Source organism: Nipponia nippon, unplaced genomic scaffold (genome assembly GCF_047370975.1).
Source record: "Nipponia nippon isolate SJK-2023a ecotype South Korea unplaced genomic scaffold, ASM4737097v1 scaffold_2, whole genome shotgun sequence".
Taxonomy (NCBI): domain Eukaryota; kingdom Metazoa; phylum Chordata; class Aves; order Pelecaniformes; family Threskiornithidae; genus Nipponia; species Nipponia nippon.
In genome coordinates, this window is record NW_028262336.1 from 45,506,900 (window position 1) to 45,527,618 (window position 20,719).

General features: G+C 45.1%; 2 protein-coding genes across 6 annotated transcripts in view; one reads left to right on the top strand and one right to left on the bottom strand.

The window, feature by feature from the left end:
- Positions 1–2,605: 2,605 nt before the first annotated feature.
- On the top strand, positions 2,606–6,328 carry KLHL34 (kelch like family member 34). Its single transcript, XM_009476242.2, has one exon. It carries the CDS (start codon positions 3,253–3,255, stop codon positions 5,038–5,040), a length of 1,788 nt encoding a protein of 595 aa, XP_009474517.1. The 5' UTR covers positions 2,606–3,252; the 3' UTR covers positions 5,041–6,328.
- Positions 6,329–6,506: 178 nt separating this feature from the next.
- The window catches only part of CNKSR2 (connector enhancer of kinase suppressor of Ras 2), a 219,820-nt gene continuing 205,607 nt past the window's right edge, over positions 6,507–20,719 (bottom strand). The window contains exons 20-21 of one of the 5 annotated variants that reach the window (XM_087757718.1): positions 11,882–12,078; positions 6,507–8,739 (exon numbers count right to left, since the gene is read on the bottom strand). In XM_087757718.1, coding sequence (XP_087613844.1) covers positions 8,524–8,739; positions 11,882–12,078 — 413 coding nt within the window. In that variant the 3' untranslated portion in view covers positions 6,507–8,523. The remainder of the gene's footprint in view (positions 8,740–11,881; positions 12,079–20,719) is intronic. The other 4 variants (XM_087757720.1, XM_087757717.1, XM_087757719.1 and 1 more) reach the window with 4 other exon arrangements.

The following is a 20,719-nucleotide window of genomic DNA, read 5'->3' on the forward strand; positions in this document are numbered from 1 at the left end:
ATAGGGATCATGATTCTTGTAATTCATTTCTATTAGCTGGCTTGCCATGAAGATGAAGGAGGTCTGAGAGGGAATCGCACAGCAAATCTGCATACAATTATAGGATCTGCTTATCCAACACTGGTATTAAATCAGTTCAATTAAATCAGCACCGGCTCCTGTGGCAACGCACTGTAATCAGCTGGCAACTGACTTGTATAAACTGCAGCTCGTGCACAGAATTCATTTGGAGAGCAAGTGATGCACAACCAGTTGGGTTAACACGGCCTCACTCTGGGCACAGGCACGGCCGTTCAGCCTGAGCCTCATTTGGCCTCTCTGAAGTTACAGTGCTTGCAGTCGGTGCTGTGCTGGTACTTTACACACGCCAGCAAAACCAGTGCAAGCCTGGGCAGTCTCTGGCCTGGCCTTGCTGAGGGAGGGGAAAAGGCACGTTGCCTTTGCCTGTGAGTGCATCTCTTGATGGGGGGAGCAAGCTTGTTTTGGCTGCTGCTGGCAATACCCACAGTTGCCCAAGCCACATCTCTGACCCCCTTCTGGTACATCTGGATCCAGGGGAAGTAGGATTTAATTAATTAGGTGTCCTCAGTCCCTGCTTCTATGGCTTTCCATCATGCATGAAGCACTTTATCAGCACTGCGGGGGCCTTGGCCGTGGCTCAATGACAGAAGACCTGTCCAGTTTCTGTGCATCGGGTGGGTGTCGTGTGCCAAGGGTCTCTCCCAGTGGCGGGTCCCCAGCTGCCTGCCCAGCCAGTGGCTGCTGCGCTCTGGGTTGGGGCACTACATCAGCTTGGGAGGCCACACAGTGAGGGAGGCTGAGGACCTGATCCAGGCTGCAGAGACCTCTCTGCTATTGTATTTTTGGGTTTCCTCCCACTCCACTCCGAGCCCCAGTTCCTGGTTGTGTCACCTCCCAGCCCCCAGACTTGAGCAATCACGGCAGCACAGGCGAAGGGCTGATGGAGGACAAGGACTGTTGCTGAAGAGGACATGGTGCCAGGACTTGGTAATGCCAGAGCTGCTGCAGAAATGCTTCTCAGACTCAATTCTGCACTGAAGGCACAGCCCCCGTGCTCCCCTGTGCTCACCGCTCAGTCTCCTGGGGAAAGTGCGATGGCGCAGCACTGGCTTGCTGTTTTGAAACAGTGGAGGTTTATCTGCACCTTGTGTTATTGAAATCTGGTACCTTATGGGGTTAAACTGGAGAAAGCAGTATCTTTGGGAGTGGGAGCATTTAAGGCCTTGTCCCTCATCACCAGGATGCACAACTGCCGAGGGGTGACAGAGGTACCTGGTCTCTGGTTTGTCCAAAGCAGGAAAAGCATCAAACCAGAAGCTTGGACTCAATTGCACAGCTTTGCTAACAACAGCTGAAATACTTTAGAGGTGTCCCAACGCGGACATAGGCAAAGCCACTGGGAAAGAGAAACAAGGCATTCCTTTCCTCCTTCATCCCCACTGCCCGTACATGTCATTTTGCTAGCAGGGGGGAAGATTTTTTAGCAAGATCCTGATTTATGGTCTATAATATCATGATGGAAAGTGGGTTCAAGCAGTAAATCAGTTTTCAGAGCTATACAGCAATGAAGAACGATGTTTTTGCAGTCCTTCCCCACAAACAGAGCAGAGCATGTGTAGGTATCGGTCTGCTTAGCAAGACAGCTTAGGGTCACTAGACCAGTCGCATGGCATGCATGATCCACATTAGGATCCAGTCAGCTCACAAACACCCTCGATTACAGGGGTGAGCCAGAATTTCATGACATCACATAAAGAAATATAAGCAAATATAGTAAAAAGGCTTTACCTTTGGCGTGAGCAAAAGGTGAAATTTTTCAGTCCTGAGAGATCCTCCTCTCCCCCCAGGTCTGCTGGCTCATGATGCAGCAAAATGGTCTGGCATTTATCAGCCCTGTCAAGGTTTGCAAGTCCTGAGCATTTTTGACCTGGAAAGAAAGGTGTCAGGAGGAGACTCCTGAACACCTCCACCCAGAGTTATTCAGGGGAAAAAAAACCCAAATAAAAGCAAGCTTTAAGAGGTCAGAATGTGTAGTCCGCCCAGAGCTACTATTCCTGGTAGAAATTAGATCCTGAAGGGCCTGGGTGAAAATCAGGGATAATCCCCATATACGTGCTTCTAATTGGGACAAAGTGAAAGTGAGAAAGCTGAGCGAGTCAGCTCCGGCCCATCCTCAGGGGCTCCGAGTTTGTTCCCAGCTGGTAACCGAGAGCACAATTATGCAAAGCCTCCTCTATAAACAGATTTCAGTTTATTACGGCCGAACTGGAGGAATCTATTTTTGTCACCGCTTTGTGCGAATGTGTTACCCTTGTGATTTCCAGCCAGGCCATTCCAAGTCAGCTGCTTTGGCTGCGGCTGTTGGTGGAAGCTCCTCCGCCTGCCCGGTCCCTGGCCCCTTTGCTCGCCCGCCTTGGGTCGGCTCCCGGGCAGGGGGGACGAGGGGATGCGCCTGCGGCTATTCTGGTAGCTGTGAGTTATGCCAGTGTCATGTGAAGCAAAGAGCCCAGAAATGCATGTCAAATCGAACTAGTGACTAATCATGATATTTTGGTTGTCTTAGTGCCTGCCGGGCAAAGATTTATGGCCTTAGAAAATCTTCACGTAATAGTCCCTGGGCGCTGATTTGATCTTCGGCTGAGGCTTCCTAAGAGAGGGTGAAAAGAGGACGAAAAGGGGGCTGCTGTCCATGGGGTGGTGAGGTCTAAACTTATTTGAGTTTGAAACACAAACAAGAGAGGAGAAAGGCCAGCACTCCCTTCTCGTCTGTGTCTGCTCAGAGCCATGTGCTGGCAGCCAGGGAGGATCTATTTGATCTGCCTGCGGAGCAAGAAGTGTCGAGGGAGACGGCTGAGCAGACACAAAGTGTCATTTGTTGGGATTGTCATCTAGCTCCCTCATCTGTGACCTGATGGCCAGCCAAGCAAGTGCTCAGCACAACCGTGGACCATTCATCCTTGCAGAAGCGACGGAGGCGAGAAAAGTAAGCATCCTACAGCTGTTACGACATTCAGCTGTTTTTTCTATAAAGGAATGCATTGAATTCACTACAAATCTACTAACTGTTCCCCTATGCCGGGCAAGAGACTGATTTTTTTTCGTTGGGATTTTCTCTAACAGCTGGAGGTCTGGTGGGCATTCAAGCAATGGCTGTTGAGTAGGGCAGCTGTTTCAGTATCTAATTGCATTTTAGCTTTAATAACTCAAGAGGAAAGCATTGCATTGCCTACCATGAGCTACTTCCTCTCCTACTGCAAAGCGCACTGCACCGCCGTGCTTGCCCAGTACCAGACCCTGAGATCAGAGGGCTTTCTGTGCGATATTTTGCTGAAAGTGAAGGAAAATGAGTTTCCTGCACACAAGTCCTTGTTGGCGTGCTCCAGCGACTATTTCCGAGCCATGTTCAAAAGTTATACCCGAGAATCTAAAGCCAGTGTAATTCACCTGCAAGTCGTCTCACCCACCGGTCTCCAGCACATCCTGGATTTCATTTACACTTCCTTGTTGCCCCTTTCCTTTGAAAGCCTGGAGGATACCTTGGAAGCTGCAAGCTACTTGCAAGTGACTGATGCTATTGGCTTGTGCAATCAGTACTTAGTTAACAATCTTGCCTTAGAAAACTGCTGCTTCTCTGCCAACGTGGCCAGGAAGTTCTACCTGCCCGATGCCTTAGCAGCAACAGAAAAATACATTGTCAATAATCTCTGGAAGCTGCTGGACTTGGATTTGACAGGCCTGCTCGAGCTGAACTTCAGGTCTTTGCTAGCAGTGGTTGAATCCCCAGATCTCCCCATGGTGAAAGAAACCCGCCTGCTGAATCTTGTGCTGCTGTGGCTGAAGCAGGATAAATCCAGGCTGGCTCACGCAAGCAGCCTTTTAGAGCACATAAGGTATGGCCTCATCCCGGTGGAAGACCTGAGGAAAACCTACACACAGTCAGAAGTGCCCCTCTGTGCAGGTATTAAGTGCTTGATCATTAAAGCAATAAATTACCATACATCTGTTTTCAAACAGCCTGTCCTTCAGGATAAGTCCACCACGCTGAGGAACCAGAAAACTCGGATCATTCTGCTGGGCGGAGGTACAACAAGCGAGGGGCTCATCACCGATGTGGTGGCCTTTGACGTTTACAATCACAAATGGCGAGCTCTCACGCAGGTGCGGGACAGGGTGCAGAACCACAGCGTGTGTGTGGTGGGGAACTTCCTCTATGTCTTGGGTGGGGAAATAGAAAGTGGTGCCCCGGCTGATGCTAAAACTGAAGCAATCTTATCGGTTACGAACAAGGTCCATCGTTATGATCCAAGATTTAACACGTGGACCCAAATCACAGGCATGTTAGAAAAGAGATGCCAGTTTTCTTGCTGTGTCCTAGGCAAGGATATCTTTGCCATTGGTGGAAGGGGTGAGGATGGGTCTCTGCATTCATCTGTGGAAGTCTACAACATCAGCAGGGACAGATGGACGAAGGCCAGGGAATTGCCATGCAAGATACATGGCCATGCCAGTGCCATTTGCAAGAACACTATATACATCTCAGGCGGCAAGTACTCAGACCCAGCTGACACAAGCAAGGACGTATATTCTCTGAGCTCACTTGAAGGGCAGTGGATGAAACAAGCCCCCATGAGCATTGCTCGGTTTGGGCATCAGATGGCAACAATCAGAGAAGCCATATTCACCTTTTTAGGATTATATGAACCATTCTCTGAAATAGAGAGATACGACCCTGATCAAAACCAATGGACTCGGTTAAGGCCATTGACCTATGATCGATTTTGCTATGGCCTGGCAGTGGTAGAGGAAACGGCTCTTCTTATCGGGGGAAAGAAATGGCAAAACTCACGGGAAGTCCCCACGCAAGATGTGGTTGGCTACGACATTGACAACGATGGCTGGGAAGAGATCTGCAAAGCCCCCTTGCCTTGGTGTGGGCTGCAGTGTGCGGTGCTGCAACTCTCTGAACTGGCCGATGAGCAGGATGGCGACAGCCAGCAGAAGAGGCTGCCGAACTACTGAGCTCATGTGCTGCGGAATAATCATCCCAGGAGATGAGCCAGCAGCGGGGTCCTAGAGAAGAAGAAGAAAATTGCAATGGCACTGGACGTGACGGCGTGGAGGTTTTGCTTTGATAAACCAAATGCTTGGTGGAAACAGGCAAGAAGATCTGGCTCCAGCACAGGAAAAGGTGTCGGGATTTATAGAGCTGGAAGCCACTCTCACTGTGGAAGGATGTAGCAAGTAGCACGTTTAGAGGCAATGAGCAAGAATCGTAATCCTTGACTTTTGAAGAATAATACCTAGATAGCAACTAATAGGTGTTGCAAGTCAGATTTTTCAAAGGTTAAAAAATATAATCCATCTTTTCTGTTTTCTTAATCAGAGGTAGTTTTCCCAGCTGGTAAGTGCTATTGAATTTTTATGCTATGGCTAAGCAAAATGAAAGTGAGATGTATAAAGACTAGAAAATTGATGCCTACAAGAACTAATAATAAGTACTGCCAAGGAAAAGGTATTATTTGATATGCTACATACTAGGCAAGAATGTCTTAGCTAACCAGCATGAAATTACTGGACAGAAAGCATGGATTTTTTGATATGTAGACTCAGTTACGGCCATAAGTTAAAACAGTGACTGTTTCATAGAAGCCACTTCTCTCTGAGCAGCCTTTGTTGTAGCCTGCCTTTCAGATGCTTATTTTGCATTATTTTAAAGATGCACGCTACAGGTACAGTACATTTCGTTTGTATCCGAACCTTGTGTTAGTTTAGATGGCCAGAGCTGAATGGGTATACTTATTATTAGCCTCTAAGAAACATGTTACCAGAGTTGCTGTAACTAATGCCTTGATACTTCCCTCGGTAGCATATGCTGCTTTATCGTACCAGGTCAAAACGGTAAAATTGTTCATAGCTGTTGAACTAGTACATGAGGGAATCCCGCAGTCAAAAGAGGTTTACTTTCATCAAAGAGTACAATGGGGAGGGGGGTAATTGAAGGTTTTCAGAAGTCTTTATTCAGCACCTGCCTACATCCGAAACAGCAATAGCCTTACTTCTTTTTGGCCATGTTGGCAGAGTTCAAAGGCACAGATTATGGGGGTACTTTAAGGCACGCGTATCTGTGAAATGCAGACAAAACGGTCCGATGCTGCAGAACCACTTTGGTATGGAGTAAATTGAATCTTGAGTCACAAATGTTCATTTAAAAGCTAAATTTATTGTACTTCATTTTACAGTGTTCCCTTTCTAGGCTGAGAGTTAATACAATAAAAATATATATAGAAGAACATTTAATAGTCTTAAAAGAAGGCAGCACAATGGATAGGACACATGTTCTCTGTCACTAGACTAGCTTAAAAAACTGTAATGTTTAATTTTCACCTTTAAAGCAATCAAGCTGACTTTACTAATGTAAAGTGCAGGCAGAATAGCTGTTGCATAGCAACAGATCTAAGTCTTCTGAACTGCCTTGGTTTTGACAAGGAATCGACTACACAATGTGCATATACATCCATCAGATATAAAGAGTTCTTTATAGGAATATATTTACTTTTGGTCCAGTAAAACAGTAGCAGGAGAATCTAAATGCTTGGAACAATAGCACAACCCATTTCAAGTCAAGCATTTTTTAAGAGAAATTTACAAAAACCTCACAAATTTAATATACAAGTCAGTACCCATGCAGTAAATAAATGTCCAGTTTATACAAACAATATTCTTCTAATGGTACAAATATTACACTGGATCCAGAATTCTATACAAATGTTAATACATGATTTGTCATCTGTATCGACTTGAATATAGGATTACTGAAAATGGGCTACAGAAAGGCCACTCTTCTGTACAATTGTGCAAAATCTGCAAAACATTTGCAATCCAAATGCAATAAAATAACAAGAAAGAAAGAGAGAAAGAGGGGGAGAAAGAGAGAAAGAGAGAACGGGGAGAAAGAGAGAAAAAGAGAGAGGAATAAAAAGAAAGAAGGAGAGAGAAAAGAAACCTGTCCATTCTTTCCTTCATCCCTTCATGGATATAACTGCCAGGAAATATCAGAGCTCATAAAGTTTAAAGTACATTCACTGAGCTGTACAGGCAATAGTCTAAAGTTGGCTAAGAGTACAACCCACTGTAAGAAGTATAAAGGAAGCTCTTCCCTTTCCCACGAGCGTTATTAAATCATGTCGTGAGTCCTAACTTATGCAGCAAAATACTGAAAAGCAGCAGGAATATTTTGTCATGCTCTGATCACTTTTCAGAAACAAGCCCATAAAAAGTAAATACGTGATTTAAGATTTCCCTCCCACTTTCTGATTCCAGGTATGTGCCTAACTCTAAGGAGCTATTTCTACTCAGTCTCACTGGGTTTTCTCCAGCGCACCTCAAATCTCATCAAAGTTTGGTTTGTGAGCGCAGCAGAACCCAGAGACATCCCTCCCCCTTCAAAAGCAACCCAGAGGCTTTTTTACTCCTCGGTTCTTTCTCAGGTTCTGTGCTCACCTCTGCTCCCATCACACTTTTTCCCTGCATACAATATGGCCAAATTTCACAGCTCAGAAAACACAGAGGAGAGTACTTGAAAAATCCTATTCATTCCTTTTCTATGGCGGGGATTTTCAAAGCCTCTCAGATTTGGACCGTTTCATTGGGAACCTTTTCCACTGCTGCTTTTCTGGGCAAGAGAAATGCCACTATCAAGGATGTTCAAAGTCTACATTTTCTCCTTTGCAAAACCTGCACATTATACTGATACCTTCAGTACAAAAGCAGCACAAATACAGTACTGTGACTAATTTTTTAAAAAAATCAACCAAATGTGATTAAGAGACAAATAACACATAATTTGGTCTTAATTAGAACACAAACCAGCATCCCTTTGCACTGATGGTAAACCTTAGCAATAGGCTTTAAAAAAGCACAAGGAAATAAGACCTAAACTTTTGATACTTAAATTCACATTAGTCATTTCCATCTGCTGATTTTCACCCTTTTGTGTGTTTGACAAAACTGAAACACAACCACTGCATTACACTTTTTCCCTGTTATTTAAGAAAACTCCTAGAGTTTCTCATTAAATATAAAAATTGGTTTTCTTCCACCACCAAAATAGTACCTGCACTCCAAAAATGCAATGCAATACTGGATTCATATAATATAAAATATCACTGTAAAAGTGACCTTCGATAACAAAACCTTTAGCTTGTGGAACTTCCTGCATGAAGGCCACAGTCTTCCAAAAATGCTTTTAAATACTTCTCTTTAATAGCCAAAGCTCATGTTTGTTATTTCACAGAAGGTAAACACAAGCAGAGCATTGGCAGCATATAAAATATACAAATCCTCATTAAAGACGTGGTATTGTTGACCATTGAAGGTTTACTTCACACAGCTGAGTAACATTAAAATATAATTTACTAGAGCTCCCACATATTGATATAAAAACTACTTTATGCACTTAAGTAAAGGGCTGGCGTGTAGTAAATGGACAAAATGAGAGATCCTTTATACATGCGTTTCAATGTAAGAGTGAGTGTGAGCTAAGGAGGCTATAAGTGCATCAACCTCAGACGAGCCATTGACAGAGTCCCTCGGGGTGCTGCTTTGATAGATGTCCATGAAGAGATCAACGTACATTTGTTTCCATTCTTGAAAGTCTCTAGACGTCAAAGCTGGATTATCTAGAACTTTATCTATAATGGCTACTTCTCCTTCCCTGGCCTGTGAGGGAAAAGGAACAAGCAAAGAGTCAATGCAAGTGATGAGTCACTGGCAAAATCAATCACATGGGTGGAAGGAGAGAACAGGGGGAGCAAACTCAAGCCGCGAAGCCCCTGAAAGCAGGGGGACTACCACCTGACTGCTATATGACCTCTCATGAACAGGAGCCCTTCCTACAGGGCATCACACATCACCCTGCGGGGCTAGGGCTTCCCTCGCCTTGTCCAGCATCCTCAGAAATAGTCCCTATTCCCCCTCCTCGCCCCTTGTTCAGCTCAAGAAAAAGCAAGCCCGGTACTGTTTACTATTAGCTGCTTGCATTTCTCAAGATGGGTTTCACACGATGAAGTGCCATCTGTTTGCTCTTCTCGATCAGCATGAGAAATACTGCGTGGGTGCGTGGGATGCAGACAGATGGCCTCTCACCCGCCAGCAGAGCTAAGCCTTTTTTACCAGGCTTGTCATGGGGACATCTGAGCGCTACATTGCAAAGGCTTGTGCAAGGATCCCCGTGTTAATGATAACTCATCTTCATTACAGATCCAATGTATGCGATGGGCTGGCTGGCTGCAACCTCCGCCTACCACTGCGGTGGCAAAGAGAAGGCAGAAATGGGTAAAATCTAACATAGCTGCTGGTATCTCCTTACCCATCATCGAGGCAGGGGATGTGGCTGTGTCCTAATCACTGGCCAGTGATTAATTTATCAAGAGACAGGCAGCTGGTATGGGTCAGAGTAAGCCTCTGATAAACCCGTGGCCACTCGCGGTTGTTGCAAGTGGTGGAAGCTGTATGCAAGAGACTTAAGCCTTGGAAACACAGCTAACACGCAGGCTTCCAGTACTGCTCCTCTACGTAGGTATCGTATGGTCACCAGCAACCTCCCCTCTATCGTCCCTGCCGGACGGGTTTCATGCTCCTCATTGCAAACTCACATTTACCATGTCCATACTACGAGTATGTCAAATCTTTCTGGGGAGCATGTTAAAGAGAAATATTAAGCTGTGTCAGCCCATCTTGGTGGGAGAGGATCAGAAAGGTCAGAGACATCACCCATAAGCAATAGGTTGAAAGGTATTTTTCATGCTTTGCAAACAGTAGCTAATTAACGCTGTGTGCTAGAATACTCATTTTCAGAAATGGAGGTGCAAGCCGAGAATGACCAGTGGAAATAAAACCATGGGAACTCCTGATTACCATACCTCTGCTTGAACTACCATAACCTGCTTCTCGCATATTGTGGCTGGTACCCACACCTCTGCACTGCCAGCCAGGTAGCTCATACTCGCTGGCAGGAGAATGGGTTTGTGCTGTGTCACAGGAAGGAGAGCAGAGGGGCCTTTCATTAAGGACTTAGATGGTGGAACAGAGAGCCTATGGACAACAAGAGCTAGAAGCAATTTGGAGGGCTATCTCAGGCTACTAATAATTTGGATAAATTCAAGGAGAGTTCAGATCACCAACTCCAACAGGCCAGTGCAATTGGCTGCATTCAGGAAGGAGAAATCAAAGGCACTGCTAAAAAGCAAGAATAACTGATTAGGTAACAGCTGTAGCCTCTGGTAGATATGACTACCAGTAGTATGGCAGAGGTGGAGCTCTGGGCTATAATGGAGCTAGAAACTCATCATGAGTTACCATGATGCCATTGCAAAACAGGCACATGTCACTCTATACTGTTGCTGTAGGCAAAACCAGAATTATCTGTCTTTGGTACTTGCTGCCATTGCGTTTTCCATTATTGATGTCATGTACTTTAAGAGTGATTTATACTAATCAAGGTCCAAGCAAGAATGGAGACAGGTGTAGAAAATATGGCTCATGGACAGAGAATGAACAAATTGTGTTTGCTTGGTCCAAAAGAAAGAAGTCCCAGGGAAGCATGAAAACGAGCATCTGTCGGGTCAAGGGGATGCGCTGTTTTGGGAATTCCCTGGAGGAAAGCAATTCCATTTGTAGGAAGCCATTGGCATAATGTAGCTCAGGTATCAATAAGTGCTAACAAGAAAGACAATTAAGCATGGCAGCAAGCCATACTGAACCACAGTTTTGGTATGAGTCATCCTGCCGTGGTGCAAAAGCACAGACACAGTGTGAACCTCCCGCCACCTTGTCGTGTCTGAGAGCACTGTGATTTTGTTTCAGTTTCTCACGCTGTAGAAGTCATGTGGAAAGCCCATGTATCTTGGCTTTTTCTGCCAGCCTCCAGTCCTGTAAAGACTCACATACCCAGATAATACTACAAGTAGTAGTTGTCTTCAATGAGATGATACAGTGCAGAAAGTTAAGCACAAGTAAGATTTTTTCAGGATGGGAGCCCCACAGCATGAAAATAATATTGCTTAAATGCTTCTCTAGGTGATGAAAAACTAAATTAATTAATGTTGATAAAGCCCTCTTTGATGAAAGCCCTTACGAAATCCACTGTACAATTATCTAGTGACCTAAAATGTGGTAATTTAATATAGTTAACAGCGTCCCTGGGGAAATCCAGCATATTGTTTGCTGAAATCTCTATTAGGACAGAATTGAAACTGCTGTAACAAACAAAGAAGCTGACAGGGAGGCTAAATGAGCTGTGGTACATTTAGAATAACCACAAAAATCTTTAAATCTATCATTACCACTATCTATTTATTTAATCAGTCCTACTGATTAAATACAATGATCCTATCAGCTTATGCAGAAAGCAAGCACACAGTTTCCTCCCGACAAGCTCAGCAATCGGAAAATAATCAAGTGTTATAAAAGGTACTGCTCCCTTCTGAAAGGCCGGCTTTGTTTAACTTGAGACTTCGGCAATTACAGAGCGAATGTGTTTTGGTAAATGAAAATGTTCAGGGACAAAAAAGGGATTAAGGTCTCCTCTGATAATTTGGTGTCAAATTCTGTTAAACTAGCTAGAGGAGGGGCAGCTGACTGAGATTTTATCTGCGCAGAAATAAAAACTGATCCCCTCATTTCAACTGCTCTCCCAAGGCCCATTTTTCTCTGCTTTTGCGAACAGCACTTCCCCACGTCTCCCTTGCTTGCTCCGCACACTAGGTTCAGCCTGGACTCCAGCTGCGCACAATTAATCTCCGAATACAATACAGTCCGATCCAACCCTGGGGCAGGATTTTTCCTCCCTCTTTTATCTCACCTTTAAAGTGCTTTTCAGAATTCGCAGCTGGTGCAGTTTTTCATTGACTACTGGATCGCTACATCTCTTTATAAAAGATTTCTTATACTCCAGCTTAGTGGAAATCCGATGTTCTCCTAAAGGAGACAGGCTGGCCTGCTCCAAGGCTCTGTACAAATCTTGCAAGGAGTCTGCTGTTTTTTCCTCTATAGTTTCAACTGTAATGAGAAAAAGAGAAAAAAAAAAGAGGAAAAAATAGAGAAAGGAACAATGTATCGTTAACAAGATTATACGAAGATCTATCAAAAACTTTCACAAAACATTTAACAAACTAGACCGTAAGGAGAACATTTCACACCTGCTAAGTTCCAGAAAAAAGTGCTGCAATTGTAACAGCCCCTTCTTGCTAACTATTGCCTTCAGGGGAAAGGGAGAAAAACTTTCAAGAATGTAAAGTCTTGACCCACAAAGAAAGAAGAAAACAAAGAGAAATAGTGCAAGGTGCAGTAATATTACAGTGACATACTGTCAGAAATCACATCTCTAGTATTGCATTTAAAGATGCTGGTGACTTCGTTATTACAAGGAAAGAAGGAAGCCCTGGAGACATCTTGCTGAGGAAGGTGATCAGGGATCTCGGCCCGAGAGCTCTGATGCGGCAGTCAAGATTATGTTTACGATGGTGGCCTTGGAATGACATTTCATTTTCCTTCCTAGAAAAGTCCTCTTCTTTTTGTCTCTTGTTTTTGATACTCAAGAGTGTTGTTCAGTAGTTAGTAATACTGTCACTTGTGGTGTTTTTTTACTCTACTATTACCTGAAGGTTCAGCAGCAGACTACGGCCTGGATGTAAGAGCGCATTCATGACAGCCTACCCAGCAGTGTGGCAAACCAAACAAGAGCTGTTTGCGTCATAGGTTTATTTATTTATTTATTATAGGTTTTAAAAGACTTGTTCTAACTAGTACAGGGAGCATTTTAAAGGGAAAAATAAAAAAGAAAGATTTTGCTTCTCTAAAAACAAAATCAAGCAAAGGCTGGGGATGAAATGTTACTCTGATATGAACATTTGAAATGCTTCATTTAGAAAGCATCAAAACATTTCAACTTCTCACACACCGTTTCCCCCAGAAGAAACTCTTTGATGGCTCTGTACAAGCTTGGGAAGTGCCAGGACTGGCTGAGTGCTGACCAGGAGAAGCCAGGGCAGCCCTGGGGGAGCAGCCCGCTGGTGGGGCAGGCAGCTCCATCCCCGGTGCCCCTCGCACACCGACACACCTGTACACACAGCAGCCGGCCACCGCCTGTGCACAGCCTCCCAGTTGTCTCCAGAGCCCTTGGGACCCTCCCACCCAGTCTTGGCTTTCATAATGGTGTATGTTTTCCTGGCCCAAGGTAGGTGCCCGTGTCCTCAGGACGCTTTCATGAAAGCTCTTGTAGGAAGGCTACAGCTGTTTGGTTTCAAGCATTACTTTTATCCTGTGACTGACCCTGTACATAGCCATCTCCACTGGCTCAAAGTTTAGCACACGCTAAAGTACCCGTAAGTAGTGAACCTCAGTCTCCTCAGGTGTTTAGAGGGTTTTTTATCAAGCACCAACAGGGAGGACAGCTAGTGTTTAGAAGTGACATTTCCAGCCCACCAGGAGCTACTGGAGGCAACCTCCCATTCAAGCCCAAACCATGCAGTATGGCAACTGCTCACCTCAGGCTCAAGCAAGAACTCCAGAGACCCAAATCTCCACACCCCACCACAAAAAGTGTTTGCATTTGTATAAATCTTTACACAATCAAAGAATTTTGCAGTCAGCAACTAATCTAGCTATATCTCTCATCAGTTTATTCCTTTGCCCTTTTTAGAGGGTAGTTTTTATTAAAGCACTCTTTTTTTTTTTTAAGAGACATTAAAGTGAAGAAAGGTTTGAGGCTTTTTATTGATGGAGGCGTTGTGGGTCTGTATAGAGCTCCCTAAATCCTCCCATCGTGTGCTACCCTGCTTGGAGAGTTAGGTTCATCACTGTAAGGGGAGGCCAGAACTTAAAGAAAAACAGAAATGAGATGCATTTCTCTTTCTTGTCGATTTCTTTCTTATTAAAACATCTAATGTGTTAAAGGGCAAAACTTTCAGTAGCTGAATACTTAAAGATTGGTTAAAATCCCCGTGGTCTTGATGTTTATGCTTTCTTAAAAAGTCCATGCAGCAACGAGATCAGATGTTTAGGATCCCTCTCTCAGTTCATATTGCTGAACACTGAAGTGCACCAATCTGACAGCTGGGGAATGGGAGTGATTTGCTAAAGGGCAAAGGGAAAAAAAAAAAACAAAACCACCTCAATCTGACAAGGGAGTATTTTATATCTGTTTTTCTCTTATGCCTTTTTAGGGAAGGCAAAAAAGCTCTTTCCTCCGGTCTCTTTTCCTCAGCAGCATTACCATGTTGTACCCTTAGGGGACCAGTACAGGAACGGTTTGCTGAAGAAGCAAGGCAGTGCTTTGACTCCATGTCATCTGAATTTACTTTGCTAGGGTGATCTAGAGCCTGGACCAGCAACCAGCCACCATGTCCAGGCTTGCCATTGAAAATCCACAGCTTCCTGAAACACAAAAGGTCCCCACCATGGAGAACGACAACGTTTGGGTTCAACCCCGAGGTTCAACCTGAATGACAGGTGCCTTTAATGAGGCTGGAAGGCAGCATGGCCTGTGTGGGTCCAAAGGCCAGGCTGGGGGGCTTGTGCTGGCCTCCCTCCCCGCACCGCCGGCCTGGCGGTCTGCAGGGCTGGTGCTCCTCGGGGCTCACCTCCTCGGGCAGGCAGCCGCTGCTCAGCACAGGCCTCAGAGGGACTGCGGACAGGGGATTTCTACCCTCGCCCCGAGTGGGAACAGCTCTGAGGCTGCATGGGCAGAGGCGCAGGACTACAGGGGCGTGACACAGGCAGGGTTAGGCAGCAAAGCGCTGATGGCAGGTCTTTGAAATGCATCAGCACATCACCTCCACCCTGCTGGGGATGCCTCCCCCGGGCTCTGTCACCGCCTTGGTGCTGTAGCTATGAGCGGCGTGTAGAAAAGGGGACGGGATTTGGTATAAAGGAAAGAGGAGGGAAGAAAAAACAGCAGGTCCTTTCCGTTAAATGTCTCACTGCTGCTGAGGCTGGGGGAGCTCAAACAGGGCAAGACGCTGCCTTGTTCCACCCACAGCGGGGGAGAGGGTGGCGGGCGTCATGCTAACACATCCCAAGCCCTTAATATTTTCCAGAGAAACACTGAAGGTGGTGGTACTGCTGCTCCCAATGGCTCTCAGTAGGCGGGAATGAGATTACACACGAATCTCCTCTCCCTCACCCTTCTGCTAAAGGCTTTGATTGATTTCCTGTAGGTGTTGGTGAAACCCTTGGCACCATAAAGCATCTGAGGTACTTGATGAGATATACAGCTGAGCTTAAAACATATTTTCTTTTTTTAAATTGGTGGATTTGTATGCAAGTCATGCTATTACAGCAGGGCTGTTTCCTTAAGGAAGAATAAGGCCTCAGGTAATACCTTATTTAAGTAGAAAACGTGGCCCAAAGGGATTTGCAGATGACCCCAGAACAGCAGCCAATACAGCAGGTTGTTTTTCACCCTCACTTGGCTGCTGAGGGGTTGCACCTCCCGGCTGCCCTCTTTCTCTGAATATGCTGGCAGGTAGCTGTTTCCACATCTTGCTAAAAAGAAGGGTCTCTTCTCTGAAGCAATAATTTTGTCCCCTGCCCCACCCAAGCCTGAACAACTGTAACTCTGGAGCAGAAATAAAGCTGCGTAAACTCTGCAGCACACAGGATCTACATTCAGAACCGTATCTTCCAAACACAAGAATACACAGGTACTAAATCTTGTAACGATGAAGCTTCTGCTGTGTCTTCAAGTGAATGCAAAGCCATTTGCATGAAATTCAGGAGATAAAGAATACAGCAGTCTAGTAAATGGCATGTTATTATTTTCCATTAGTCTGATTCCCACAAGGAAGAGTTTCTGAACTGTTTGTACTCTGCCCTCGCTTCTTAAAATGCCATAAATATTTCTATCTAGCTTTACATTTTCTCAGGAGAGGGAGCTGGAGATTGTGGCTGGGTGGGTGAAACTCTAAGAGGTCAGGAATGGTTTTGGGTTGTTGGCATTCAGGAAAAACTGGTGGGATTTCTTACACCGCACTGTCATTTGTTGTTGAAAAGAGCGTGCCCTGAGCTCCATGGTGTACTAAGTGTAACCACCTCCTGGCTCCACTGGGCTATTCAACTTCCCATTATTTCCCTCTTATAAAACAAGATCCTAAGAGCAATAAATAAGAACATTAGGCACTTGAGTGAAAAGTGACCAGAGAGAAACAGTTAACATTGGTATTTACAGGGATCAAGAGATGATCGGTCCATGTAAACTGATGATTCAGGACAATGGTACCGAATCAGGGCCATGCAGAAGGTCACCGCTGCAACCCAGCTGGCTAAAACATCGCTCTCTGGACATGGAGAATCTCTAGGCACACATTTCTCATAAATCTGCCGTAAATATAAGGAATAACCTCTAGTAATTTTCAGTGGAGGTTCCTGCGCTTCTGTGAGTCACTGTCTCTGTAAAAGCTCAAGCCACTGGAAGCTTGTGTGGCTTTCCCCTTTCAGTGAGGTACCAGAGGAACCAGTGGTTGCATCTGGGATTGTAAGTGCACATAATTGCCCATGCAAGGATACTACAACACAGTTAATCACAGATTTTGTCACCCATTGTGCTGACACCGTTTTCAAGGATTGAAGCTCTCCTTTGAGGCCCCTTTGTGCTTTGTCAGTGCCTCCTAACACCACCCAGGGTCATCCCGTTGTCTGCAGACTCCTCGGCCTGACTGATGGACACTGCTGCCACCCTGATGCCATTCTCCGTTTTTCCACTATCCTCTTTGCTGTTTGCTACCTTTACAGCTCAGTGATGTGCTTTCCTTTGTCGTGCAACTCCTCTCATGCACGCCCACTCCCCTACTTGCAATTAGCCCTGCGTTTGAACAAAATTACCACCCTCTGCAAATCCTGAGAAAGCCGAGCTGCTGCAAAGTCTGTGACAGAGAGCGAACAAGGCAAAACCAGTCAGACTGAAATCCCCTGGCTCCACTGAAATTTAAACTCCCATTTTCATTCCTTTTGGTGAGCTCACTTTCTCTGGCAGAGGAAGCAGCTCAGCTCAGCTTTCTCAGGATCTTAAGGAGGCAATTTTGTTAGAGTACATCACTAATTACGTTATTAAAGAGCTGCCATATGTTATTTCCTCCCTGCAAATCCCCAAGATTTGCTTCCAATTTGAGAGTTACACCTTTCTGCTTCACCTTTCGCACAGGGCAGGCATCTACCCACCTGAAGCCTCCCAGAGACTTTCTGTGAGTGTCAGTAAATGCTCCACCAAAAGAGAGAGCATCCCTGGCCTCTGGGAAATGGTCTCAAGCTAGATAAAACAGGCCCTGATGCACAAATCTCCGGATTTTTTTTTCTTTGCCTTCTTGACCCTGTTGCATCTATGTTGGGAATAGAGAAGCTTGTCTGCCACAAGCTAACTAGTAAATTATATAATTCCAGGACCGCCAAAGCGTTTCGTAATCTTCCTATGCCACAGCATGTTGGCTGTGCCATGTCTAATTAGCAGGTCTATCAAAACCTGCCTGCTCCTGCAATGGTCTCACTGGTAGGCAGTGCAGCAGGCAGGAGCAGGGGACGTAACGTGGCCACAGGGTCCAACAGCCTGGCTGGGCTTGTAAACCCCAGGGAACAGTTAGGAGAAAGACAGAAGGCATCTCCCTATATTTGAGGTGAAAAAGCAGAAGGATGGAAGGAGAGTGGACGTGGGTTTTAGCTGTGTTGGAGGGGAGGGGAGGGAATAAATCCTCCAAAGAAGTAGTTGTTGGTTTCTCAGTGCAAGGATTAACTCCATCTTTGGTGCTGTTCAAGTTAATCATTAGAGCCCAAACTGCACAAGAGGGAGACATATCCAAATGCTTATGATGCAAAGAACCAGCAATTACAGTCATTTTTTACACTGGATGGATGGATGGAAGGCAGACTAGGTTAGGTATTTCCTTTCCCCCCGACTGCAAGCTAAAAGGAACAAAATGGGGAAATCAATGAAATGTTTACAAGGAGATGGTGTCTGCACAGCTGTGTGCTGCCTACGAGGTCGCCCCTGCACAGGTATGGGGGGAGCCACGGTGACATGGAAAGTCAGGTAGGAAAATGCTACAACTCACATCCCTGATCACTGAGAAGAGGAAGAAGTAACAACAGTGTTCAAGCCTGGCATGGTACAGCAGGCAGGAGGTGCAATAAGATGCAGTTCACGTCTACGTGGAAGCCAGCTGCTAATCATCTGCTCCGAGTAATATAGAGCAGATTTCTCTGTTAAAGCACAAATAGAAACCTGTGTCATCTCCTATGCCACATTATGGCAAAATCAAGGCCTGACTGGGCATGTGAGTATGCCTGTGCGCGCATATATATATATATATATATATATATATATATATGTACGCCTATACGTATACACATGCATATATTAACGCTTTCCACAAGCGAAGAAGAGCTTAAGCAAGCTGAAGAGAAGCTGGGGGCTTCTTGTGCAGTACCTGGCCTTTGCAACCCTTCTCTCTGTTATTCTTTCCCTTTGCCTGCCCTTTTCTGATTCATGTAATCCTCCATCCTTTCTGGCCCCGTGTACCTACAAGTGCAGGATTTTTCCCAAAGTCTTGAGTCAAGGAAGGGAGGAGCAGTGTTTAAAAAAAAGCTCTGATACCTGTGTTTGGTGAGCATTAGTGGCTGGAGGATCAGAGAACAAGTATTAAATTTGCATTTTATACCATTCTTTCCTCTAAAGAGGAAGTGTTTTTGGGTTACCAGGGTATTTGTACACGGTTTCTATTCTCTCCTATTATGTACACCTGCAGGCAAAAAAGATATTCCCTAGAGAGAGCGTTCACCAAAAGCACCAACACAACAGAGCTCTGCAATACCCTGGAGCTTTCCACCTGACGGTACAAGGCTGCCTCTCCTCTCACAGGCACGAGCATAAATCAGTTTCTTGAAATAAAGCGAACTGTTCAGGTAAGTGGAAAACTCATCTCCCATAGGACAGATTTCCGAAGGTATTTCAGGCATTTTCCACTACAACTCAGTTCAATCAGAAGCAGTTATGTACTATAACTGCTTTTAAAAGATCTAACCCTAGCCTTTGTAAGGCCTGAGAGATGCTAAACCTTTGCTGTGGCATCAAAGGTCTAATTCGTTTTGTGAACTATTTATGGCACTAGTGGTTTTCTTTTTGGATCAGTGGATCCCTGTGGATCTCTTTTCCTCTGAGGTCACCCTTCTGGTGATATCTGAATGACAAGCTGGCTACACTTTGTCACGGCCTTGTGAGCCGCTGCTGCCCTGCAGACTGCGGTTTGTGAGCTGGCAGGCTGAAGCATGTTCAGCCTCCACGGGACACTTGAGCTGGTCTTACTAGAAGTCTCACGCCCACATCAGTCACCTCTCTTCAGCTTTCCACGCAGCTGGAATCGTTTATTAAAACCAGCTGACACTAAACTCAGCATTAGAAAAAAATCAGTCCTCAAGGTTTCTCCCTGCAGACCTGCATTGCTGTGCTGACAGCAACATTTAGGCATTTTCAGCATTCACTTAGCAATGAAGTACAGGTGCCAGCAAATGGGTTAATATGTTAGTGAGAAGGGAAAACACAGAGAGAGGGAATAATTAGCTCGCTCTGTTCATGCTGCCTCTTGACAGCTCTTACACACCTCGAATGAGCATCAGGAGAAGCTCCTCCTTTGCTCCCAGCCCTGCTGTTTCATGAGGTTATATTGGTGGGCTGTGATTTCAGAGAGGGCGTAAGAATGAAGATGAAATAACTCCAAAGCTTTCCAAAGTAACAGGGAACTCTGATCAGCGAAGAACTTTTTGGCAGCAGTGGTATTTGGACACGGTACTCTACTCATTAAGTTGCCTGTGAAGGCATCAGTTTAACCTTCATCTGCTGAACAGATTTCAATGACTCTTTGGGAGAATTTTAACACGATGAAATAGGATATCCTGACATTTTTCTGTACCACACATTGATATAAGTACTGTTCAATTTTACCACAAGCTACCAATGTTGAAGTGAAATAAACAGAGAAATTACATTTTGATGGTACGCTTCCCCTCAGTCCTCGCAGTTCAGAAACAATGAAAAACTTTGCGTATTTCTGAAGTAAGCCAGGAGCTGAAGCAAACTGCTTTACATCGGGGAATGCTGTGACGTTTAAATAGGACGAGGAGGTCCCTATGGATACATCTCGCAGGCAATATATGGAAGCAATTACTCCTTCAGGAAAATATTTTTTTTGCAAACCTAAGCTGTTACAGCACACGAAGCTGTGAAAGGTTAAGTGACAAACGATATGGACCCAGCAAGTTTACTCACCAGTCAGAATCAAGCCACAGTCACGCTTGCAGAACAGCAATGCCTGTCAAGGTTTATGGGCTTGATACCTGGAAGCAAGCCTGAACAGAAGGGGTATGTATTCCTGGTGAGCAACACCCACCGAGAAAACGAACTCTACTTCAGGCTACATCCCAAGTTTGCTTATTTATACGACAATGTTACGCTGAGAGTGAAATTTTCGAAAGCACTTGCATCACTTAGGAATTGCAATCCTACTTCCAACATGAAAGAAACATGGTAAATTAGTGTGGGCGGGGGGCAGCTTATTTAATAGCCAGCTCAGTTACCTCTGTAATGCTCTGTGGTCTGTTGGGGAAGCACCTCCCGAGGCATTTATGAAAGGGGCTTGAAATACTTCTGACAACGTTA

Bases quoted from the DNA above. Each gene is read 5' to 3' on its own strand.
- KLHL34 (XM_009476242.2), top strand. From the start codon at position 3,253: ATGAGCTACTTCCTCTCCTACTGCAAAGCGCACTGCACCGCCGTGCTT.